The sequence below is a fragment of the Chionomys nivalis genome, chromosome 8 (assembly GCF_950005125.1).
Source record: "Chionomys nivalis chromosome 8, mChiNiv1.1, whole genome shotgun sequence".
Lineage (NCBI taxonomy): Eukaryota > Metazoa > Chordata > Mammalia > Rodentia > Cricetidae > Chionomys > Chionomys nivalis.
The window spans coordinates 45750692-45776778 of record NC_080093.1 but is presented as its reverse complement, the minus strand read 5'-3'; the positions used below and the strand labels follow the sequence as shown (position 1 = coordinate 45776778).

Genomic DNA, 26087 nt, shown 5'->3' with positions numbered 1-26087 from the left:
GATGTAGAATGGAGTCCCCAAGGCAGCCCAGGTCACAACAGGGCAACCTTGGTGACTGAGGGACATGTTTGCCATGAATTTCCCAGTGGAGGAGCAGTGCTGGCCTGGGGACCTGGAGGTCAGACCCTCCAGCTGAGTCTAGAACTTGACAAACTCCATAAGGAATGATACTGTTTCTACTTGGCTGTGTGACCAAGCGGGTCTTGTTGGGATATACCACCCAGGCCCACAAAGCTTGCGAGTTTTATTGTGTGTGTTCCTATATGGGGATCAGAGGATGACGTGAGGTCTTCCTCAGTCATTCTCCACCTTACTTTTTGAGACAGGTGGGGCCTCTCACTGAACCTGAGCTCACTGAGGTAGACCACCTGGCCAGGGAGCTCTAGGGAGCCTGTTTCTACCTCCTCAGTGCGGGGATTTGAGATGTTCGCTGCTCAGCTTAGATTTTTGTGTGGGTGCTAGGGATCTGAACTTGGATCCTCATGATTTCATGACAAGCATTTTACTGACTGAATCATCTCTCAGTCCCACAAACAGTTTTCTAAAGATTTCTTTTTATTAAACTTTTTGGTGTGTGTGGTTTTTTTCCTGTATAAAATAGGCTGTGGAAGCTTTGATGCCACTGGGAAGCAAACTAAAGAGCTCTTACAAGAAAGACACCTGTGGGGGATAATGGCCGCCTTGGATCCCTCTTTCTAGTTGCACCCTCATAGCTCCCTTTGATGGTCCCCTTCCTCCCATTCTGTGTGAGTGAGTGGCAGACCCTGTTTGTGGGTTCCTAGCTATATGTGACTGTACCGTTAGAACAGAGGCCTGCGGCTGGAGAGATGATGCTGATTACTAGTGTATACTGCTCTTACAAGTGAGCAGCGTGCAGTTCCCAGTACTCACACTGGGTGACCCTCCAGTTTCAGGGGGTCCAACCCTGTACATTTCCACACAAAGACATGCCTATACAAACATAACTAAAATGAAAAAAAAAAAACAACGGAAGCCTGGGTGGGCAGGGGGTGTTGTAGGAAGGGCAATTACTTAGCAGACTTCTAGAATGATGGTGCCCCTAGTTCCCTGGTCCCCCTCCCAGCGTCTTCTAGTGACCCCTCTTTGCTTTCCCGGAGTTGGCTGCTGTGGATGAATCACTGATACCTGTGTGCCTGAAGACACAACCTATCCCTGGTTAGACCTGGTGGCTCCTGGGTAGATGCCTTTCCCCTTGCCTGTAGTCAGGGAGCCTCTAGAGAATGTCTTAGTTGAAGGGAATTACTTAAGCCCTAGGAACATACCCAACCCTCTTCTCCAACTCCTTGGTTTGAAGGTTAGTTGAAAATGCCTGAGCTGGGATTTCTAACTATTGTGAGGAATAAAAAGCCTGGTGGGTGAGGATTGGCTGGGTGCTCCTTTATGCTGGGCTCTGGTGGGGGCAGGGTACCAATGCCTTGCTAGCCAGCAAGTTTTGCACTCTGGAGGGGAAGATGTGTTTGGATGAGGGATGGAGAAGGTGGAAGGAGGGAAAATGAGAGTCTCTTTGGCTCAGATGTGCAGCCTGAGACTATGGTGGCTACACAGGACTCAATAAGTCATCAGAAGGATCTGGAGGGTGGGGCCCTGGACACAACAGACTGCAGTACTTAAGTTCTCAGGAAATAGAAAAAAACATTATTTACAAATAATATATTAAAAATACACTTGAGAAATAAACTCCCACGCAGGTGTGTGCTGCCTTGTCATTCTTTCGTGGCCTCAGAGGCCAAGGAGAAAGCCGACCCCACTGGTCACTGCTCCCCAGAGGGTGGGAACCCCTCTGAATACTGGAGTCTTTGCTTGGAAGGATTGGTTGATTCGTTGAGCGTTGGCTCTTGGAGGAAGCAGCCAGGCTGTCATGGCCCTGGGGGGAAATAGGAACTGGCCTGCCACTGCAGGGCCCAGGAGCTTTTCCAAAGGACCTTGGCCTCTGTTCAGGTGCTGGCTGAGGTGGAAATAGAGGTGATGCTCCAAGTGGCAAAAGCTCCTCAGGACAGAAGGGCCCTGCTTGGCCTTTTGTTGCTGGTTCCAAGGTCTGTGAGGTGAAAGGACACATTTCAGAGCATAAACATGGGCACGTGGAAGGGAACCAGTGATGCGGGGATGTATCCTTGCTCAGTTTGGGAAAGCTGCTGTCCTGTGCCTGGAAGTTATCACTGCTAGAGTCATGGCGGGTCTGAAGGGTGTGACTGTCTCCAGCCCTTAGGGGTCTTTGTTTGTGTGTTATGGGAGTACACATGTGCACTTGCCTCTGGAGCTCGGAGGGCAGCCTCGGGTGTCACTCGGGAGGCACCTTCTACTTTCTACTGGAGACAGGGTCAGCCATTGGTCTGGAACTTTGCCACATAGGCTAAGATAGCTGGCCAGCAAAATTATAGGGGCTGCCTGTCTCCGCCTCCCATCACACCACGGCTAGGATGGCAAAGTGCCTACCACGACACCCACTTGTTTTTGTTATTGTTGTTTTTAAATATGGATTTTGGAGGTGGAACTCAGGTCTTCCTGCTTGTGAGTCACTGCTGTACTGGCAGCTCTCACCCCAACTCTCGCAGGTATCTTTCTCGGTGCCTTTTCATGATGGAACTTTCCAGGATGGCTTTAGGATTAAGGAGTCTTCTGCAATTTGCTCAGGTGGCTCCATTATCTAAATTGTGGGGTGGGATGGGATGGGATGGGTGTGGGGTTGCTTGTTTGTTTGTTTTTCGAGACAGGGACTTGCTATGGCTCTCTGGTTGGCCCAGAACTAGCTTGTAGACTAGGTTCACCTCAGACTTGTGACTCTGCCTCTGAAGTGTCCGGTGACAGACCTAGCTTAGTCTTCCCCTTTATATGAAACAAGAGGCTAGGAGGCGCTATTATGGACAGTGGAGAGGCTGGGGTCCCAGGGCTGGATGCAGGTCCTGGGTGCCAAGCACCATGCAGGGGCAGACTCACCTCTTACAGTCTCTGAGCCACTTGCAGGTCATAGTCGCTATCAGAGGAGTTGTCAGGCTGGGTGGAAGAACGGTGTAGAGCCCCTTCCAGAGCTAGAGAGAACACACTGATTAAAGAAGTCTGGGGGCTACACGATGCCCCAGGAGCTGAGTGGGTTGCAAGATCACAGAGGCGCTCTGAATTGGTGACAGCCCTGTATCAGTTTTGATCAGACTGGTCAAGTGTTCGCTAATGATGCTAAAGTCCAGACCCCCTGGGACTTAATTGTGAGTGCCTGTGAGAAGCCAAGTATTGGAGGCTCCTGTGGACCACTTAATGGCTCTGTCCTGGCTCAGAGAGATCCTAGGGGCTCATTTATCATCCAATTCCTCAAGGCCTGCAGGCAAACAGGCCCATTAGGTCACAGCAAGGCTGGGGTTAATGGCATCTATCCAACTGCATTCTTCTCTCTAGATGAATGTTTCAAGGTCTCCAAGGGACAGCAGAGACCTGTGAAGGCTGTTTTCCTGTCGCCACCCTGCTGGGACCAGCTGTCAAGCAGGCAGTTTCATCCTCTACCCCCTGGAGCCTCCCTTTTCCTCTTTAGACAAGCACAAAACTTCAAGGTTAGCGCTTAGCCTGCTCCCCCCCACCCCACCCCGCCCAGCATCCCCCCTGGGGCTCACCTGGGTAAGCTGACAGGTGGGAGTTCCTGGGAGGCTGACTGTATTCATTTTCCACAGGAGAGGCTGTCTCAACCTGGGGCCTTACAGTTGCCCTGTGGCTGCGGTGGAAAGACACTAAACAGACACGGAAGGCCAGTGGCATTGTTAGAACTGAGGTGCAGTCCTCGAGCAGCATCCCACAGCTTAGCTGCCTGCCTCCATGAGATCGTGGGAGAGGGGTAGTACTTTTCAACCCTTTCTTTCTCTCTAGGGAGATTCATGCCAGCAGGGGCAGCCTCAGACTCAGAGCAATCTGATTGGTCAAGAGAGCCTCCAGTTGCTCAGTGGATCGTGAAGCTTTTACCTAGTAGGCGGGTGGAACACGGATGCTAGGGAGATAGGGAGACTAGTGCTGCTGTGTATCAGGAGCTGCAGGCCTTTGTATTACTTAAAACCAAGCAAAACAGAGAATCTTTTAGAGAGGTTTGGGCCTGGACGTGGAAAGGGGAGAGGAATAGAGTGCGTGCTTCTGTCCATTAGTGTAGCTCTGAACATGGCTGGAAGGAGAGAATGAAGGCTAGGGGAGGGCTTGGGCTAGCAGAACAGTATCTTCTAAAACTGGCCCTCTGAAGTTGTTCTCTGCTTAGCACTAGCTTGACCACGCCTTTGTCATGCCTTCCCACTTTGAAGAGGAGCCACACAAAAGGTTTTTGTAAGTCCTGAACTAAAGAACAGTGCACGGGCTTGCTTAACCCTGCTTGACCATGGAATAAATAATCCCCACGAGCATCTGTCAATCATCAAGTTGGGGAAGGCTGCCCCGAGGGTGAAGGCCGTGGGGCCCTGACCTCTGCTTAAGTAAACCACAAGTCAAGAGAGCAGAAATACCATGGTGTTTGAGGCTCAAGAGGCAAAATGCACAGAACCGCTTGCCCCTAGAAGAAGCCTCAGCCTTCTCTGGTGTGGGTACGTCTGTTGGCCACAGCCACACCTTAATGAAATGTGGTGGAGAGCTGAGTCCTCTAGCCGCTGCTGGTTCAGTGTGCTCAACAGATTGACTTCTGTGGCCTAAGGCCTAGGGCTGAGGGAGACCCGCCTCTGGGGATCCTTACCGGTCTGGTTCACTCCCGTGGGGCCAATCCACTGACGCTGCTTCTTCTGACGGACTGGGCAACAGACAGGAAGCTCATGAGGGCCAGGTGATGGTTAATGAGGGGGGTGGGGGAAGGGAAGGCACAGATGACCTAAAGATAAGACTGATGGGTACCACTGCTATGGGCCTTCTGCCTCATTTCCTAACTGTCAAGGGAGGGAGACTGGAGCCACTGGGTGCAGGCAGAAATGATCACAGGGTTTGTTTAGAACCAGAATTGATAACCCAGAGGGCACCAGGGACCCAAGACTGCTTGCCTCTGACCTTTGCCTCTGGACAGTTTCTCTAAGCCCCCTCATTCATAAGGTATGCAGCTGTCCATTCAGTAAATGGGGAAACTGAGGCTCAGATAGAGGCAGCAGCACAATCGGTGCCATGGGTAGCTGCGGAGGTGGACTTGGGCCACATCTTGTGACATCAGAGGCTGTACTGATAATGTGACCTTTATCAACTGCAGTAGGATTTTGCCTGGTCCAGATAAGGGCCAATCACAGAGTATAATTTGTCCCGACTTTCTGATACTTAGGCAGGAAAAGGCCAGTGGGCAGCAGGGAGAACTGGGTGGTAAAGGAGGAAGACTGGGGTTTGGCACCTACATTTCTTCACCAGCTTCTTGTAGATCAGAGGCCCACACATGACCAGCAACACCACCAGGAGGACAAGGGTCAGGATGATGCTTGCCACAGTGCCTGGAGCCAGGCCTGCTGGGTTTGGGTCATGGCCTGGACAAGGGAAATCTTAAATCAGTCCCAGCCCTGGGGAACAACTTAGAGGGCAGCACCTGCCTGGATTTCCCTGGTACCTTGGCACCTCCTACCAATCCACTGGTGTGTTTAGAGGGGAGCTGTCTCTCCGGCCATCTCTAGGGGTCTTTAGTACCCATACTACCATTTATTACCTTCAGTGACCATCAAAGCTGCTCTTTGCCACTCTTGGTATTGACTGATAACTTTCCATCTTTTCTATTATGAGTAATCATATGACGCAGTCATCTATCTACTCCTTTGTCTGTCTGTCCATCCATCTATCCACTGACCCATCCATCCATTTATACAATCATCTATCTACTCACCCCCCCCATTCATGTTACCGTACCTGTCTCTCTTTTATCCATTATTCAGTTGCCACTCATGTAATAAATATGTCCCATCCACCCCCTGGTTTTCTAGCTTGCACCCTGGCGAACAGGAGCTAGAAGGGAAGAAAGAGTTCTGGCTTCTGCTAGTGGCCTGACAGTGATCTGCTTGGGCCTTGCCTGTCCACTCATCGTTGCTCCCAGAACCCCATTTTCTGTCTCTCCTTTCCAGGGCCTTCTATCTATCTTTCAGATCCGTTCTCTAGAGATGTGCTCCCTGACCAGGTCCTGGAGGAAAAGCCTCTAACTGTTCTCCACCCGCCAAGGGCTGCAGTCGACTCACATGTGACGAACACCCTCTTGCAGGTGTTCCTTTTCTGAAGCTGGTAACACCGAGACAGCTTCTCCTGGGTACAGATGAGCCCAGGGGTGGTCTTGTCAGCATCCAGCGCACGGAAGGAGAGGAGGTTGCCACACTGCTGCTCCTGACACAGCTCCTCCCACCGTGCTGGACCCCTGGCCATATAACTGTCACACAGAGCAGCCCACTGTGATCCCTGGCGCACTTCAGCGATGCCCTCACACACGCTGCTGCCCCCCACCAGGCGGCTCTGAACCTTGGGTTGGAAACCTGCAGAGGGGAAGTGATGATGAGGTTCACGGCTGACCTGAGGGCCCTGGCAGTGGTGAGCACTCCAGGGAAGATGCTGTCGTTTTCCCCAGCCATTCCCCTGAGCAAGCTCTGGTCCCCAGGACCTCTGGGCAAGTGGTGGCAGCCTTCTCAAGACAGCAGTGGCAAAGAAGCTGACAGGGTGGAGAAGCCTTTTTACTCTCTTGCGGTTCCTTAGGAAGAGGGAGAGCTTTTTAGAAGAGGAAACAGACCTGGGAACCAGGAAGCACTGGTATACTCCACGACAGAACCCAGAAATTTTACTGCCTGGAGCCCTGAATCATGTAGGTTAGGCTTTTGGCAATGAGGCCAAGTGCCTAGTGTATTTATGCCTGCTAACTGGAGTGGTGCTTGGGAATCTGAGGCAGAAGCAACTGTGCTTGGTTTAAAGTCAATACTGAGCTCAACAGCTTAGGCTAGTTTCCATGGCAACATCCACCTTCAAAGCCCTAGTGAATCTTCTATTTAGAAGAAACTTCAAAGCAAGACCCTGGGCACGACTTTTGCAGGTTGTAGCCTGCGTGAGAGCTTGAGAGCTCATAGCTGAGGGGTGGGTGGGACTGGAGCCAGCCATGGGCCTCTCATCCGGGTCAGAGAACCTTGGGGGCTGCTTCTGCCTAGAAGACCAATTTATATCAGCTGTCCAGTGGAGTAGGCTGTCTTGCTTGTATTCCTTATAGTTCAGAGCCACGCATCCTGTATTTGGGCAAGAATCCTGAGGACCTGCTGAAATGGCCTTGTTAGGAGCGTGAGGAGTGCTGAGACTCTCTCCAGGTGGCATGGATGGTGCCCGTCTAGGGCCTCACTTGAGTGGTTCAGGCTTAGAAAATAGGCTCTGGATTGACCCTGCTCGAGGGCAGATCTCAGCTAGTGCTCTGTGATTCTGGGAGGAAGCCGAGCTGTTTCTAAGCCCTTCCTCTTGGAAGAAGAGTAATAGTAGTTAGTTCCCGCCTCCCAGGGTGGGGATGAAAACTGAAGGATGCCCAGCACCAAGTAGTCTGTTAGGAACAGAACTCAGAATGCAGCAGGGCACTTCCGGTGACATGGACCCACCCCTTCCTTGGCTTGGGGGTTATTCTGCCTTGCTGTGAACTGTGATTTCTTCTGGTCTGTCCCCAATCCTGGTTTGGCCCCATAGAAGTCCTACAGGTCAGCCGGGCGGTGGTGGCGCACGCCTTTAATCCCAGCACTTGGGAGGCAGAGGCAGGCGGATCTCTGGAGTTCGAGACCAGCCTGGTCTACAAGAGCTAGTTCCAGGACAGGCTCCACAACCACAGAGAAACCCTGTCTCGAAAAACCAAAAAAAAAAAAAGAAGTCCTACAGGTCAGCGTTCCCTCTCTCCCCACTTCAACTACACCAGCACTGCCCCATCTCTTATAGCTCAGGACCCAGGAAGAGCATCCTCTGTAGCGGCTGCCTCTGTAGCTGTGCTCTGGGCCGGACCTTAGGGACCTCCCACGCCTTACCATCCCTCCAGCCTCCTTTCTGGAGATTTGAAAGCTCCCAATTGGTAAAGGCCACCTCTCCCGTTGCCCCAGGCCTTTCCCAAGCCTCAGTCACAAAACCTTGTTTCCTCTTCCTGCAAGGATCCCAGCTGACTCCACTTCTCTGAATGGTGACTCCTTTGAGCTGGCAGGGGTTGTTTTGTACATGCCTGAGACGTCCCCTCATCTAACTTGTCCTCTTTTAGAGGAGGCCATGGGCTCAGGCTTCAACTTCTCTTTCATCCCTCTCAGGCCTCTTACAAACTCTGAACATCTATCAGGGGACCCCACATCCCCACCCTAAGGCAACAGATGGCCTGGTGGAGTGTGCTTAGTTTTCAGCTTACCAGAACAGACGACCGATAGGGCCTGGCCGCCCTCCTGGGGCATCGTTTTCTGGAAGCACTGCTCCAGCGAGGCACAGCTTGCATTCTGCACCTCCCATCGAATTGGCAAGGGCTTGGGGCCCTTCAGCTCTTCAGGAGCCGGCGTTGCTGCTGCCTCTGGCTCCAACAGATGTGCCAAGAAAGATCCACACTGCAGAGCGTTACAGATAAGGTTCTCCAGGCCCAGGGGTCTGTCCTTGGCCTCATAGAGGATGGTACCACCTCTGCTGCCATTGTAGAATTCCACCACACCCGCGCACCTCAGGCCCTTGTGTCCTGGCACCAGCTGCAGTCTGGGAGGAGCTGGAGGGGAAAGCATGTCTGAGTTTGGATGATTTTCAGAATGCCTTGCTGCTGAGCACCAGCACATGAATACCTGGGAGGCGAGGGTCCCAAACATCGCACAGGACACCCCTGAATCTTTCCCACTGGGATTTAGATGTAACTGGGCCTCTTGGTTTTTGTTTGTTTTGGTGACTCAACAAATTTAATTAGGGCCATTTTTAGGGACATGGGTACCTTACCAGTGGCCATAGCACTGAAGAAAATGCCCTCCCCACCATTAACTGCTTATGCTTCTTCAGGGAGGGGTGAGGTCTCATGGGTTCCTCCTTCCTCCAGTAAGGAGTGTTGACAACCTAATCTTGTGCAGCTAACCACAGCTCCTGTGAGTTCAAGGGTGCAATTGCTACATCATACCTGGTCCCTGGCTCTTTATTGTCTCTATCGGTCCCTTCCCTGTCCTGCCTTCCATGAGGCCCAAGAACCCTCTTACCTGTGGGCTCTGGGATGGTGGTGGGTGGAGCAGTTGTGGGTGGAGGTGTCATCCTTAGGGGCTCTGCAGTGAAACACACAGACAAGGGTGGGAAGTGGGGAGCGGAGAGAAGAAGGTGGGGGGAGCTGGAGTGCTGGCAACGTGACAACACAGGGCATGTGACATTAGTACCAGTTGTTGGTAAGCTGACTTACCCCCTCCCTCGTTCTGCCTCTCAACTCCCTGAGTGGTGGCAGTCCCACATATCCCAGACAGAAAAATGGAGGCCCAAAGGACAAGGTTGGCATTTGTCAGAGCCAGATCCTGCTTCTCAGTCTTGCCAGCCACTTGCAGCACCTTCTGGCTTACCCCTTACCCAGTCCTCTCTCCTGTCCACAGCCAGGGCACTGTAACCTAGGAAGCCCTCTTCATCCCGTTACCCTCCCAGGCCTCAGACCAGGGAGCCTGCCACACAGCATCACACACCTTGGCAGATCAGGGTCAGTGGAAGGCACCTGGCTGGTGAGTTTCTGCTGCAGTTGGAGAAAGACCCCAGGGGTCCGTGACAGAGGATCTGGTTCTGGGATCTGTTCAATAAAGAGAAGTAGCCGAGGACCAAGGGGTCACCACATCCCAGCTGCTGACACACTCCAGAGGCTTGATGGGGATTTCTCCAGAGGTCCTGCTTCCAGCTCCAACTGGAACTGCACACAGTCCCCCACAGGCCTTCCATCTGAACCTCCAGTTTACCCTGACATTTGGAGTTGAGGCCACTTAGTGTCACCTGGAGACCTGGAGGGGGGTCAAAGAAGTAGTGGGGTTTGTCAGGTGATGGAGGAAGAGCTCTCCTCAGGGGCTGAGCTTTTGCTTCCCCTTCTAAGTTTCCCCCCTTTTAGAGCACCACAGAGGCTTCTTAGAAACTCAGGCAGGTGCTATGTTGGCCCTATGTGGTGGCTCAGATTTCTGAGCTGGAGGGAACCCTGGGGCTGTGGACAAGATGTTCTCAGCACTTTCTGTTCAACAAAATCCTACCAATCTTGAAAATTCAGTTTCAGTAGGCCTGAGGTGTGGCCTGATGTGGTTGTGTGTGTGTGTGTATACATGTGTGTCACGGATCAGAAGTCAATTTTTAGTGTTGTTTCTCAGCAGCTAGCTGTCCATCTTGTTTTGTGAGACGTGGTACCTCATCAGGAGCTGGACTTGCCAATTCAGCCAGGCCTGCTGGCCAGCAAGTCCCGGGAGTTTGTCCATTTCTTCCTGCCTAGCAAGGATTACAAGTGTCCTGATTTTTTTTTCTTTCTAATGTGGGCTCTGGGAATTGAACTCAGGACCTCATGCGCAGGCACTTTACTAGACTGAGCCATCTTCCCAGCTTTTTCTCCCAACATCCTCTGTTTTAACATTTAAAATTAATTGTGTTAGCTGGGTGTGGTGGTGCATGTCTGTAATTCCATCACTTGGCAGGTGGAGGTAGGAGAAATAGGAATTCAAGGTCATCCTCAACTACGCGGTGAGTCTGAGGACAGCCTGGGGTGCAGAGGAGTCTGTCTCAGTGAAGCAAAACATCAAACATCGATTTTATGGAGGCACAGTTTTCATGCAGTGGAGCACACTCATTTTAAGGGTTCTGTTCTGTGAGATCTGACAAGCATCTGCAACCACACAGCCACCCTGTGACCCAGATGCAGCGTCTGTCCATCATCTGGACACTTCCTGCTTGCTCCCCAACAGTTGGTTCATTTCCCTGGCTCTGGCCTCAGGCAAGGACTGCCCTGCTATCTGCCATGAAAGATTAGTCTTCTCCAGGGTCACACAATTGAACTGAACCACAGAGCATCATTTGCTAGGGTCTCTTGCCCTCTACATGTATTTGAGGCTTATGTGTGTTCCTGTGTGGATCAGTAATTCATGTCTTTGTGTTGTGTGAATAATAATATTTCATTGTGTGAATCTTCCCCCATTTCTTTTCTATGTATCTTGTGGATTGTTCCATTGGCTGTGAATCAAACTGCTGATAAATTTACATGTTCAGGCCAACATGTGGGTTCGTGTTTCCATTTCTCTTGTATTAATACCTTACAGTGAAATTCTTAGGTTCTCTGCAGGCTTTTGACTTTGTTACTTTATAAAGATCCATGATGGGAGAGGAATAGATAACATCTAAAGGTGACCTCGGAACCCGTGGAAAGTGCTCCAGGGACCATTAGATGTTAGAATCCACAGATGCTTATGTTCCTCATGTAAAATGTCTGGGGCCAGGCAAGGTGGCACATGTCTGTTGTCCCAGCACCCAGGAGGTGAAAGACAGAGGATCAGGGGCTCAAAGTCATTCTTGGTAAGTTTGAGGCCAATCTGGGTCACATAGCTTTCAAACAAACAATCAAACAAACACACAAACAAGCTGCCCCCCCAAAAGGGGTGATGGAACTGGAGGTGTAGCTTAGTGGTGGAGTGTGTGTTTGGTTTGGTCTTTGTGTGTGTGTGTGTGTGTGTGTGTGTGAGAGAGAGAGAGAGAGAGAGAGAGAGAGAGAGAGAGAGAGAGAGAGAGAGAGAGAGAGAGAGAAAGAGAAAGAAAGATTCTCTGTGTGGCCCTGGCTGCCCTGAAACTGACTCTGTAGACCAGGCTAGCCTCGAACTCAAGAGATCCATCTGCCTCTGCTTCCCAAGTGCTAGGATTAAAGGTGTGTGCCACCACTACCAAGCTTTACTTTTTCTTATGTTTGAAAACATCTAAACATATCCTCCCAGAATCTATTTGTACACACACACACACACATACACATAGACAGAGGACATAGTATCTGTGGCTTCAACCAAGTAAAGATCAAAAATGAAGAAAGGCTGGGCAGTGGTGGCACATTCCTTTAATCCTAACACTCGGGAGGCAGAGGCAGGCAGATCTCTGTGAGTTTGAGACCAGCTTGGTCTACAAGAGTTAGTTCCAGGACAGCTAGGACTGTTACATTGAGAAATCCTTTCTCAAAAAGAAGACAACCTGGGGAGACGGTTCAACATGTACAATGCTTACCTTGCATGCGAGAAAACCAGTGGTCTCCAGAACGCAAAAAAAAAAAAAAAAAAAAAAAAAGACATGGTGGCATGGCCTTGTAATCATAGCATTGTGGAGGCAGAGGCAGGCATGCCCAAGACTCGCTGGCCATCTTAGCTTACTAAGCTCTAGGCCATTAGGGAACCAATCCTGTCTCAAAAAATATGGACAGAGGAAAAGCACTCCCCCCCACCCCCGACACACACACGCGCGCAGTCAGGCCTATCTGTCCTGGATTCATTCATGCCTTTCTTGTCAGTGTTCCCTGAGCACAGTTTTGCACAGGGTTAGGATTCTAAATAATCTAGAGATGACAGGTGTGTAGAGGATGTGTAGGTGAGGGGCAGACACTCTGCCCTTTGGTTTGTTGTTATGCACTGGGATAGAACTCAGGCCTTGAGCATGGTAAGCCCATACTCCACCTGAGTAGTAACGTAACCTAACACAGCTTTTCCCACAGCCTATCTGTAGTGTCCATGACCATGGAGAACCAGAGAGGAAATAAGACTTTGTGAGGCACATTTGTGGGTGGGTACGCTTCCTGCCCACAGACTGGGGCGAGGGGTACACTAGCTAGATTCATGTAGTGCTTTATGGCCACAGAGGGTGCCCCCTGAACACGTATTAGCATGCTGATGGCTCAGTGTTCGCAAGAGGTGGGGTTCATAGTGATGGAGGAGGTAGGTTTTGAATAGGCAGGTCTTCACGTAGCCCACGACGCTGCTGCCTGGCTCTCTCCCCACCCCACTTCTCACGGTCTTCCTTACCTGAGTCATCCAGTCGGGACTGACCATGGCAGAAAGCAACTGTGGAAAGGAGAGAAGGAGGTCAGAATGTGAATCCCCCCACTTTCCCTCAGCTCCAAGGGCCTGCAGTGGCCCTGGCTGGCTGTGCCCCCACCCCACTGCTGAGGAGATTCCATGGCAGGGATTGTCATGCTGCAGTTTAGAACCCGAAGTGGTTATGGAATCCATTTTGTGGGCTGCAGCCATCGATTTTCTCTTTTAAACATTTATTTTCTCAATGGATACCCAAGTAGAATTGATTCATGTACCACATGCATGACCTCCATCCCCATCAAGTTACACGCCAGCTCCATTGCCCACAGGGACTTCTCGCTCTGTCTGTCCCTTATAGTGATGCAAGCATTCCTCTTCTTAAAAAGGAAATGGAGCACAACACGCCGGCATTGGGAGGGCGTGAACTGCTTTGGGGACAGCAACGTTGCGGACATGGCTTGGTCATGAAAGAGTTTGTCTTGCAAGCACAAGGGCGTTTGTTCAACCTCAGAGCCCATGTGTAAAACCAGACATCGGGCATGCCCTTGTGATCCTAATCTTAATTCTGGGGAGCTAGAGACAGGCGGATACAGTTTGGCCTCAGGAAGATGCGGGGAAGAAGCCTAGCTACAGGGCAAGAGAGAAGGCAGGAACCCTTTGCCCTTCCTCACCTCTGACCTCTCTCTCAGTCCTCTTTCTTTCTGGTTCTGGCTCCCCCATGGGGACTGGGAAAGCCACCATTAGAGGGCCACTCACTTGACAAAATCATGAGGGCTGAAGTGCTTAAAGTGGTGGCTATGGGGAAAGGAGACGCTTAGGTCTGCCCTTTGCTCCTGTGTGACGCAGGACTGATTTTCAGTCTTAGAGGTGCTCTGGGTTTGAGGGTCTGCTCTGTTGTTTCTGCCTGTGAGCATGGGAATCACATTCTCCTATCTTAACCCTTGAAACCTCAGTTTCCCCATCCACAGTGTGGAGGCTATGCTGAGAGATGGAGCTGGACCCCTCTATGTGAAGAGCTTAGCCTAGCGCCTCCCAAGCCTGTCTCAATGTTCCTAGATGGGGTTACTGCTGTTTGGGTGGGGCAGGTGTGGCCACAGACCTCTGGGGAGCTTTCCCAGTGGGAGGATTCAGAGGGCTTGCTTCAGAAATACGGAGGGCAGGTCACAGGGCTCTTAATCCACTGTACTCATTATGATGTCAGACACTTGGCTAAAGATAGTCAGGGTCTAGGTTGTAGTGGCCTCTGGCTAGCTCTCAGCTTCTCAGCAGCCATTCCCAGGTTCCCAGTTTGGAGATTCAGAGACTACCATGCTTGAGCTCCTGACCCTGAGCAGCCAGACTTAGAAACCACTGGGCAGGGCTGGGTTTGAGGACCCCAGGCCCCACGGCTAGACACCACACAGGGAGCATTGGTCCTGCTCAGAAAATTTCCTTAGGAAAGTCTGAAGAGCTGACACCAGCTGCTGTCCTAAGAAGGAAAGCAGGGTAAATGGGGTGGTTAATCAAGCCTGGTGACTTGAGTATGAAGTCGGATGAGCTGGCACTCATCTCCAATCCCAGCACACCCACGGCAAGAGCAGCAGACACAGAATCGCTCAGCAACGTGGGGTCCAGCTTGCCTGGAGTTCACAGTGCAGCAGCAGAAATGAGAGGTGTCGCCTCAGTCAGGTGGAAGGAGAACTGATTCCCAAAAGTTGTCTTCTGACCTCTGTGGCACGTGTGCGTACACCGATAATAAGGAAAGTGATTTGTTGAATTTGTTAAGAGAAGTAGCTGTGCATTCCAGGGCGTGGCTCATTCTGTTTGATCCTCACATGAACCATGTTTTCCCTTCTCTCTCCATCACCCTCACTATTATCATGACCACTATCGTCATATAACTACTATTATTATCACAACCAGTGCTGTCACCATTACCTCCGTCTCTGCCAGCATCACCATCATTACTACCGCCATTATCCCCACTGTCACCATCTGCACCACCATCACCATCACTATCGCCATTGTTATCACACTACCTCTATCACTGCGGCCACCACTATCACTTGGCCACCCCTACCATTACTACTACCCTCATCTCTGCCACCATCACCGTCATCATCACTTCCGGTCATCAGCATCTTTAGTTTTCACTCTTCTGGGGATTTTTCGATTGAATCTCTCAATTCTGTCCATTATGCCATTTGATAGGTTTGATTGGTTTGGTTCCTGTTTGGTAGAGGAAACTAAGAGAGGTGAATATTTTGCCCATACAGCTAGTGGCCAAGAGGCTGGGCTCTTCCTCTAGGCCAAACTTCTGTGCTCTGTTACATCAACTCCTGCGTGTTTCAAGCAGTCAAGATAAACCACGGCTAGACTGAATCTGCTGGGTGATGCTGGCAGCTCTCTGAGCTCAGTTCACGGGTCTGTAATGTGATGAAGCTCAGTTCCATAATCCTCACTTTCCTCTTGGCCTAACAGTACGTAATCTCCAGCCTGTGTTTCTAACGAGTCTTAAATGCGTCTTAAATCGCGGCATGCTGATTCTTTGCCTGTCCACAACCCATTTTCATTCCTTTGCCACTCTCACAGGAACCCACGAACACGCTCCTAGGCCTGAGTTCCGCAGGCTGTGCTCAGCAACTCCCTGACCTCCTCTGGAGCCACACTTCACCCCTGCCCAGTTCCCTCAGAAAGTCCTGTAGCCAACCCCAACCCAGGACTCTGCTCGTAGACCCTAGAGACTGCAGGGTCATGGGGCATGGAAACATTACCCCACCATCCTCTGCTACCCACACCTCTCCTCCAAGCTGCTGAAACAACACCTAAGGATTCCAAGGCTTTTTCCTTCCCTGGCCAGCATCCTGCAGGCTCCCACAATGCAGGGCTTGAGCTGAGCAAACCTAGACAAAGACCTTGGCCAAAGAAGCCACTGTTCCTAGCTCAGTCTCTTGTCTCCATTGATTAAATCCAATAATTTTGAGCCTGCCTGAGCTGACAGGACTCAGAAAGGGTCAGAGGAATCCCTGAGAGCTGCTCTGAGGTATCTCACCCTTCCTTCTGCCCTGAGCAAGCCTATGATGCTCGCTGTGGTTTCTTGTGCTGCATCCACGGGCTGCATCTCCCCACTCGTGAGTTTTATTAGCTCCGGGCAATGCTTAATGGTTTTCTTTTCTTCTTTCCTTTTTCTGGGGTGGGAGGGGGAGAGTGCAACTTTTAAGACTTCTTTTACTTTGCTTTTAAAATAAATCTGATGAAGCTTCGGATGGTTTTGAAAATCAGGCCGTGGGCTGTGACGCCATCACCATGGCCTCGGCCAACAGTCTCTACTTTTATCTTTTCATTTGCTGGAACTGAGGGGTTCTGCTTTCTCCCTGTGTCTCCCGAGCCCTGGATGAAGCACATGATGCTGTCTCCAGCGAGACACACACATTCCCCCCCTGAATGGGATGCATTCGGATTATAAATAGCCTGCTAGGACTTCAAGTTGTCTTGTAAAGACCTGTTTGCCAGGAATTTTAAGTATTTTCTGGATTTCAGAATGACTGACACATGTTCATGGCCCTCTGCAAGCAATGGATCCCTTACTGGTGGCCAGGCTGTCACAGTTCACAGGGCTACCCTGTAAGGCACTCTGCAGGACAGAACCTGACTCACGGCAGCTGGCGGCAAAACTAAACTCGGTCCTCTGCCTCTGACCTGTTCAGAGGTCCTACCTGATGTTTTCAACCTGGCCATACTGGCTTAGCATCTGGTAGGCACTCGGAGTCAGAGGGAGGGGCTGGAATCTTGACAATAGCAATAGTAGCTCTTTATTATGGTAGGCCCCTTGCCAGCGATCTTCTCTCATGAAGACCCAGTTCTTGCCTAAACCTAAAGCCTCAAATGAAGATGCTACTATCTTGTTCCATAGAGCAAGATGACTTAGAATTCGGGATCACTGTGTATGGGGTAAAGAGGCCACCTGATTTCTAAGTTACATGAAAGTGATGGGGGGGGGTCCTCACTATTCTTTTTTCTCTTTCCCTTTTTTCCCTTTCTGTTTGTCTTTCTCTCCCTTCCTTCCTTCCTTCCTTCCTTCCTTCCTTCCTTCCTTCCTTCCTTCCTTTCTTTCTTTATTTTCTTTCTCTTCTGAGACAGGGTTTTTTTTTTCCCCTCTGTGTAGCTCCTGGCTGTCCTGGAATTTGATTTGTAGAGTAGACTGGCTTTGAACTTGGAGATCTGCTTGCCTCGGCCTCCTCAGTGCTGGGATTAAAGGTATGCTCCGCTCTACTCAGCTAAAACCCACTTTTCTGGAATACCAAACCCAAACAAACATTTATCAGTGAGGTTGTCCCTCATTTGAGACTGTCAAAGCTTTCTGGAAACAGAGATCAGAGAGAGCCAGGATTTGGGGTCTCGGGTAGAGTACCCAATGACACCTTTGGTTATAGCTGATGCCTTTTGCTATGACCAGTGTGCACACACTACCCCCATCCCTGCCCTTCCAGGAGCAACTTGGGAGATGGAGCATGCACAAAGGGAGGAGGGTTTAGATGAGGCAATAATCTCACCATTTTGCTTGCCCCTGACAGCCTCTCCCTTCTTTGTGTGTGTGTGAGAGAGGGGGGTGGTTTATGTAGCCCAGGTTAGCCTAGGCCTCATTATGTCTCAGAGGATGGCCTTGAAACTCCTTGATCCTCTTGCCTTCCTCACTCAAATGCTGGGATTGCAAGTGGGCCGACTTTCATATATTTCAAAGCTCAGTGCTGCAGTCTGATCTTGCCGTAACAGCCCTATATAAAATGGGCTGGGTTTGCCTCCACATTCAATATCCCACATTTGGGAAAACCAAAGTTCCGAAAGGAAGATGACTTGGCCAGAGTCACTTACTTAGCTGGAGGTAAGCAGTACTGTGCCTGATACCCACCATCTGACACAGCATGTGGGGTTCCTCTGGGTCCCCTATAGCTCAGGTGTCACTGTAGGAGCGGGCATGTGTTCTGTGACCCAGCGCTGCCCCCAGGCCTCTTCAAGACATAAAATGAGATGTCTACATTTGGAAAGCTTCTGGATTCTGGAGCACATCTGGCTAGACATCAGGATGAGAACTCATAGTCCTAGAGAGGCAGTTCTGTCCTCCTATCTATAGGACGGAAGCTTGTCCTCCAGGAGGCTCCGTGGTCTCCCTCTCTCATTTCCTCCACTGGACCTATGGAGCCAAAGGCCCTCTGCTGGGTCCCCCAGGCCCACCCAGTGGCAGGCTTGCTCATTGCCCTTGCCTGTGTGTGAACATCTTCTCTTTTTGTAAGACCTCCCTTATCTATTGCCAACCCATGAATGCCCTTCTAGCACCCAGACATGCTATCTTTGTCTCAGACCCACCAGGGCAGAGATCTTGTCTCTTTGTCCTCTGTGTACCCAGCACACAGTAGGTACTCAGCCAGTGTTTGTTTTTGGATGAATCCCCGGAAACTAGCGCTATTATCCTTTGAAGCACAGCTACAAGCTTCTGGTGCTCCGTTCTGTTTGCTGGTTTTTGAGGCAGGTTACACACTGGATCTTGTGACCTTTCTGTCTCGGTCTCCTGAGGTCTGGGATTACCATCATGCCCAGCTTAGCCCTGTGTTATAGATGAGGAGACCAAGGGCCAGAGACGTTCTTGTCTCTCTAGGTGACTAAAAAGAAAGAAAATTAGATCCTCCTTCCCTGTCCTGCACACCAACTGCACACATGTACATGCATACACATAAACACAGAGAATCGGTGCTCCTCGCTGTCCAACTGAATTCCTGTCCTGGTCACTCTAGGAGATCATCTGACCTCTTGATGGAGCCATGCCGAGTGACCACAGAGCTGGTATCAGCCCCTGGCTTCCAGGATCAGTCAGGGTTCTGATCCTTTGTGCTTAGAGCCCAAGACATCGTCGACTATGTATCCTGGGACATCAGCTCACAGCCTGGTCCTGGCTAACACACACCCAGCCCCTAAGGCTCTTCTTTCCCCGTGGCTTTTACCTCTACCTAGGCCGCTCTCCCCTCCTTTCTCTGTCTAGATGGTTCTTCTTATCACTTGTGTCTCAGGGTGGCAGAGGTCATGTCATCCTTTTCAAAAGCTTCTGTGCCTGCACAGCCAAGTCTCTATGCTGAGTGAGGGGCCCTCTCATGCGCCCAGGGTTCCAGACAGTCTCCTCTGAGCTGGGCAGGCCACAGGCCCGGATGTCTGCCTTGGCTCCTGCTGCTGTAATGTGTGTAGATGGATGAGTGAGTGAGTGAACATGTTCGTGAAGAATGGGGGAGAAGATCTGCAGTGTGACGAGCACCTAAGACCCCTCCCGACTCTGTCCCGCCTTGCATTGCTTCTGGATGACTGATGTCTATTGTGCGCTACCTCCACTACCTGCAGGCTAGACCTACTGAGGTCAATTCATTTAGCCATACGGTCCTGTTTCTACATCCTACTACAGTGGAGGAGACTTACCAAACCAGCCCATGTCACCCAGCCAAAGCAACAGAGTGGGACTCAAATTGGTTTTTTGGGGTCACTGTGCGGTCAGTGGAGCTGTACAGTGTCTGAGCCATGTCTCCAAGCCACTTCATGATTGGGGCTCAGAAAAATTGTAAGAGGGGCAGCATGGGATACTCTAATGTAGCCAGGCTGTACACATCTTCATCTCTCAGGCCTTGGGGTGTCCCCAGCCCTGTGCCTTGACCTCTGTGTGTCTTCTGATGGAGGCCTCTCCTGTAGCCATGCTCTGACTTGTGGGGATGGCTTCGGGGACCTATTTCTCCTATGGAGGCAGTGGAGCTGTGTGAGGGCAGCATGTCGGGCCGGGTTCTCTGTGCTGCTTACCATCTCCTCCACCTTGGGCTTGTCACTCCTGGGTCTCAGTGTTCCCTCAGTGTAAAATGGGGTGATGGGCCCACATCCTGTACAATTCAGAAGCTTACAGAAAAAGAAATGGCTTCAAGAGGATTTCATGAAAGTCAGGTCTGGTGGCAGAGGCCCGTAATTCTAACTCCCGGGGAGACTGAGGCAGCGGAATTGTAAGTTCAAGGCACTCCTGGGATATGGAGTGAGTTCAAGGCCAGCTGGTCATTGTATGGAGAACCTACCTCAAAATACGGAGGGCCAATGAGACGGTTAAGTGGGTAAATGCGCTCTCTGGCAAGACTGATGAGCCAAGTTCTGTCTTTGGGACCATGGCAGAAGGAGAGAACTGACGCTTGCAAGTTGCCCTCTGACCCAGTGGCACAAATGCACACACACACACACACACACACACACACACACACACGCACACGCGCGCGCGCGCACACACACACAAATAAATGTCTAAAAAACATTTTTTAAAAGTAAAAACTGGCAGGATGTTGCTCAGTGTTAGCTTGCCTAGCATGTAAGGCCCTGGGTCCAACCTAGAACCATAAAAATAAAAATAAAATTGTGAGCTGTGACCCCTCCCCGCCTGCCCCCCCAGCACCATGAGATTGCTTTCTACTTATAAGTTCTAACTGCACACAGATACCATGTCTTCCCCGACCTCCAGATGATGCCACTATGGTGGAGGGTGAAGGTTTGCCTCCATCGCTCCTGGACTCTGGGTTCCATGGGGCTGGGGTACCTGTTAGTCTTCTCAGGAGCCCATTCCATGCCCAATGGGGAGCCTGGGTGAATCTAGCCTCCCTGTGTGTGGGTCTGAGGCTACAGGGGAGGACTGGCTTGTGGGGTGGTAAAGGCTTAGCTTTCGGGACTCTAGAGAACGAAGAGGCCACAGAAATGTTCTGGTAGTGTCCAGGAAGTGAGTCAAGGATTGTCAAGAAGGCACTTTGTACCTCTTATTGTAATATGGAAAAGGGATGTATGCATGGGCATCCAAGACATGGTAACATGAATGAAGAAGCCATGTAGTATCCAGGAGAGTACACATACAATTCTCATACATACACACATTAGAAATGTGCGCACACTCTCTAAAACACACACACACACACACACACACGCACACTCCAATCCAAACTTACACATCCCCACACTCACTCATCAGCAGCTGTAGGTGAAGACTGGGTATCTGCGGCCTCAGCCCCTTCTCTGCAAAACAGAATGCCATCTCTTCCTCCCTGCCACACCTCTTTATTTATACCTCTTTATACCCCTGCACGATGTAGCCATCTTCTGTGTATGAGAAGATCTCATGATCAAACTGAGAGCCAGGCCTAACTCCCACAGCACACCTCTGGCTAGTTGAGCCAACCTCCCCTCTCCTGATGCCACTGATGGCCACCATCAGAACCTTGGGTCTAGAGCAAGATTCAGGAGTTGGGGACTCCTTTAGGATAGACCCAGGGCGGCTGTTTGAGCTTGGCATCTGTTCTTCCGCATCCTCGTGAAGGAACCGGTCTGCCCGAGCATCCTCAACGTCAGCTTTCTCCCTCCCTGGAGGTGACCAAATAAAGACCAGGCATCCTGTGCAGCATGCTGCAGCCCAAGGCTGAGTAACTCTCAATAATACAGAGAATCAGGCTGGGCAATGCTGGGCAAGCAGAGCCCAGCTGCGGCTAGGAAGTTGACCTGGGCTCTGGCCCTAAACCTCCCTGGTAATGCACATGGGCCCAGAGTGTGACCTGGGAGGAACTGAGGTCTCCTCCCTGTACCCCACGTTGCTCAGGTATCCTGTCTGGCGGAACCTGGCAGAGACTCACCCAGGGTTCCCAGCAGGTACGCGGCAGCCAGCAGCACTTGGTGGGGGTCCATGGATGTGGCTTTCTGCTGCCTCAGCCTCAGTGAGCTTGGTAGTCAGCCTGGAAAGGTATCTGGCTCAGTGTCTCACTCTCTGGGAGGGAGGGGGCATGAGCAGAGGTGGAACGGGGAAGCAGGCAGGGTGGGCCTGCGTCACTGCCACCTTGTTTGAAGTTGAACTGTCAACTTCCTCCTGGTGAAACCACCTGCCCCAATTTGAATGGAGGCCCGAGCCTGCCGGCTTCCTGCTTGAGATGCTTAGAGCTGTGATAGTGCCCACTGGCCGTGCTCATGCCTGGATAGAGCCAGGTGTCCCTGTGAGATGCTGGGCAGGGAGAGGCTGGGCACCCAGAGAGAGGGTATCTTGCTCTAAGGAGAGCTGACCTGAGGTGAGAAGGGTGGACCAGGCAAGGGCCCGACACAGAGTGTTCTGAGTGGGGTTGGGGCTGTGAGAGGTGGGAAGGGGGTACACTTCAGACACGCTAGCCTTGTCAAGCCCCTCTCGCCTCCCACCCCCGCCGTGGTGGACCACACTGGAAGTCTGTAGTGTGCCTTGAATCCCGATGTCAGTATTTTCAACCTTCTTAATGCCGCAACCCTTTAATACAGTTCTTATGTGGTGACCCCCCAACCATAAAATTATTTTTGTTGCTTCTTAACTATAGTTTTGCTACTGTTATGAATCTTAATGTAAATGTCTGTGTTTTCTGATGGTTTTAGGCAACCTCTGTGAAAGGGTCATTAGACCCCCAGGGAGTTTGACCCATAGGCTGAGAACCGCTGTTCTACAGGGAATTAAAACAAAATAAAATGACCCCCACAAAAAAACCCAACCCCCCAAAACAGGGTCTTGTTAGGTACCCCATGTTAGCCTGGGATTTATGGTAATCCTTCTGCCTTAGCCTCATAAGTGCTGGACTTAGAAGTGTGAATTAACCATGCCTAGGAGTCTGTGAGTACAGCGAGGAGAGTGTCTTCGTGAAAGTTGAATTTGCACCAGTGTGTGTACATGCATGTGTGTAGGTGTGTGTGTGTGTGTGTGTATGAGAGAAACAGAGATCTTGTGTTGGTGTGAAATCCCCATACTGGGTGTACGATCTCCATGTTAGGGTTGAGATCTTTATGTTGGGTATGCGAGCTCCATATTGTATGGTTTTGAATATCTGGACTCATTCATTCATTCATGTATTCATTCGTTCGTCAAACATTTACTTTATGCAAGATCTAGAAATGCAGCCCAGTGGTGGTGGCACACGCCTTTAATTTCAGTACTCTGGGAGGCAGAGGAAAGCAGGTCTCTTTGAGTTTGAGGCTAACCTGCTCTACAAAGTAAGTTCTAGTACGGCCAGGACTGTTACACAGAAAACCCTGTCTCGAAAACCAAAAGAAAACAAAGAAAAAAAAAAAAGCAAGCAAACGAAAAGAACTAGAAATGCAAGGATGAAAGTGAGAGAGAGGCACAGTCCCTTATGACTTAGGGTTCCTGTCATTTGACGGTTGGTGCTGGGGATGGAGCCCAGCATCTTGTGCTTACGGGGCAAACACTCTACCAACCGAGCTACATCCCGGCGCCCCTTTCTATTTCTTAAGTGCCCTTCACAGCCTATTCCCTCACAGTTTGCAGAGAGCAGCTGGGAAGAACCAGCTTCCGGGTCCACTGACCCTAGCCAGGAGGGATGGCCTCAGTCAGCATGGGAATGCAGCTTCCAGTCTCACATACGAAGAAACCGAAGTCCCCCTCCACAGCCTTCCAGACTCTTTCTTCTTTATCAAAGGCAACCCAAACCCCGGGCTTTAGGCTTCTTTCCAGTCTTGCCGCAGGTGTGAGGATCATCTACTAAGTGGCTTCCATTCTGTGTTCCATCCTTTGTAGAAAACTGAAAGTATTACCCCAGTTACTGGCTCTGTACCTGCGGAACCCTCGTGGTAGGGTCCCTCCACTCCCGGGTCTGTGGTCCCCTTGCAGCCCCTAGCCCCTCCCCCCACGCCCCCTTAGTAATTACCCCGCGTGGTGGTTCCGCCCCTTGCATCCCTCCAGGCCCCTGGCCCTGGTGCCTCCGCTCAGACCCCGATCCCAGGCGACAGTTTCCTGTCCTAACACCCGCTCTTTCCATGACACAAGAGGAAGTCAGCTGAGCTGGTTGGGTTTTCCATGCCGCTGCTCGGTGGAGGCCGAGGTTGGGGAGGGGGGTGGTGAGCCCCCAGGCCAGTATCAGAGCCTCCGCGGGACAGACGCGCGCCCTATTGCCGGGGCTACACCAGGTAACCTCCCGAGAGCTGCTCTACTCCTCTGGTTTGGACCACTCCTCAGTGATCCCAGACACCTGTCCTTTTGGAAAGGGGAGTGGAGGGAGTCGGCAACTGGAAAATAGGAGTGTGGGGGAAAGGGGTGGAGTCGAGGGTAGAAGGAGAGCTGGGAGGGGGCTGAAGGTGCTCAGTAGAGCAGTAGCTGGAATCGCCTTCTGTACCTGGCAGCCTTGATCATAACCAGTACAGCCTGGCTTTCCAGTTTCCCTACACAGCTTTGGGAGTGCGCCCCTCCTGGCCCAACTTTGCTTCTTCCCTGGGAGTGGAGTGTGTGTGTGTGTGTGTGTGTGTGTGTGTATGCGTAGGGAGGGGGATGGCACCACGCTCCCCTACTGAGGGAGGGCTGCTGGCCTTCCAGCACCTGCCATTTGAAGTGTGGCCTTTGCTCTGGGACCTTAGGTGAGTCCTGTCATGAGGATGACCCTGAGACCAGCTGTCTTTTAGACACCTGCCTGTGGAGATGGGTGTGTGTGTGTGTGTGTGTGCCAGATGCCCGCAGAGGAGGGGCTTTCTCTGTTTGGGGACCTAGAGGATTTGCATCTTGCTGGTGGGAGAGCATCAGCTTGAACTTTTAAGCAGGAGTAGAGAATCTAGAAGCAGGGTATTTTTCCTGGGCCCCTAGAGGGGCTAGCTCTGCTTCCTACTGCCTCTGTTGGGACAGGACCATGTGGTGAAACTGAGTCACTTAATGAAGCAAATTAACTAAATCCCCCGTGTGTGATGTGTTTGAAGAAAACTTCCCTGTGATATGCCCCCAGGCTCAGAGGGAAAGTCGAAGCATCCATGGTTGTAGGCTTTCAATGACAGCTTTTACAGTTGGGTAGATACAGACTTGGGGTCTAGACGCCAGCCTATAATCTGTGTGGGATTTTAGGCAAGTTACTCCCCTTTCTGAGATCCATCTTCTTTCATCACAGGGCTTCTGGAAGCTTCTGTGGTGCTGACACACAGGGCTAGTGAAGCACAAAGCACCCCTAGTGTGAGGCCAGGCACCCCAGGCTTGTTCCATGCTGTCCCACAAGGGGTGTTATGTGGAGGCTGTTGGATGAAGGGGCCAGCCTCCCACCCCCCACTGTCACCTTCCCTACAGCTCCAACTCATGCTTTCTTTCTCCTTTGAGAGACATTGAGCTTGTTTGACCACAGGGTAAACATTTGAATGGAGAAAATGTGCCTCAGGACACAAGCCCATTTTTCAGATGGGCTACCTACTTGAACAGTGAAGTTAGGTGAATTCCCCAAGGTGCACAGCTCACCCACAGTGTACCTCCAGGCCACCTAGCAGGCGGATGTCCCTTTTTCACGTGCCACTTGACTTTTATTTCAGGTGAGCGCATCCATTTGGACAGGAACTCTTGTGGGTTATAGTAGAGATACCACTGGGGGACCATAAGTCTGCAGACCCTGCTATGGCCTTGGTTTGGCTGCCATCTATAAAGCAGGTGGACATACAGAGCCTGGGGTGTGAGGAGGACCAACACACCTGTAGGAATGCACCTAGTGGGTCCTCTAGATGGTGGCAGGGCGGCAGTCCTCACTCTTAGAGTAGTGAACAATCCCAGCCCCTTTGAGTGGCATTGTTCCTGAAGCTCTTCCTGCCTCTTTGATCACCCAGCCTAGGCTTCCTCTCCTAAGTACCCAGCGTGGGGCACAAAGCCTGCTCTTGAACAAATGAATGTATGGGTGGTAGGGGATCATCCAGCATGGGTACACACAGCAGCCTGGACCCTGGGAGTTCCCGCCAATGTGGCAGTCTCTCCCAGGAAATTAGGATGGCCTGTGGAAAGGACCAACCTGAGGGCACTGTAGAAAAGATGTAGCCATTGGCACCTGTGTGGAAGTCAGGAAGGTGGAAGGGTTTAGGTGGCAGGATGGGTTTCCTGGGCTGAGGGAAGAGTGAACAGAAAGACTTCTGTGTCCTGTTAGGTAGTAGCCAGTGTGGGACAGGCGAGAAGGGCACAGGTGAGAAGGACACAGTTGAGGAGGACACAGGTGAGGAGGGCACAGGTGAGAAGGGAACAGGTAAGGAGGGGACAGATGAGAAGGGCACAGGTGAGAAGGACACAGGTGAGGAGGGCACAGGTGAGGAGGGGACAGATGAGAAGGGCACAGGTGAGAAGGACACAGGTGAGAA

General features: G+C 51.3%; 1 protein-coding gene across 1 annotated transcript; it reads right to left on the bottom strand.

Moving 5' to 3' along the window:
- Positions 1–1691: 1691 nt before the first annotated feature.
- Cd5 (CD5 molecule) lies at positions 1692–21726 on the bottom strand. The gene is made up of 11 exons (XM_057779150.1): positions 21611–21726; positions 12939–12977; positions 9609–9914; positions 9144–9206; positions 8330–8671; positions 6171–6458; positions 5349–5474; positions 4712–4765; positions 3621–3734; positions 2956–3047; positions 1692–2056 (listed from the first exon to the last, which is right to left on the bottom strand). Exons 1-10 carry the CDS (start codon positions 21660–21662, stop codon positions 2959–2961), a joined length of 1473 nt encoding a protein of 490 aa, XP_057635133.1. The 5' UTR covers positions 21663–21726; the 3' UTR covers positions 1692–2056; positions 2956–2958.
- Between the last annotated feature and the right edge of the window lie 4361 nt (positions 21727–26087).

Excerpts from the sequence above, each read along its gene's own strand:
- Cd5 (XM_057779150.1), bottom strand. The coding sequence starts at position 21,662 with ATGGACCCCCACCAAGTGCTGCTGGCTGCCGCGTACCTGCTGGGAACC. Across the intron at positions 9,207-9,608 it reads ACTGACCCTGATCTGCCAAG|AGCCCCTAAGGATGACACCT; the intron begins GTGTGTGATGCT and ends GTTTCACTGCAG. Across the intron at positions 3,735-4,711 it reads CACGGGAGTGAACCAGACCG|TGTCTTTCCACCGCAGCCAC; the intron begins GTAAGGATCCCC and ends GTGTCTGTTTAG.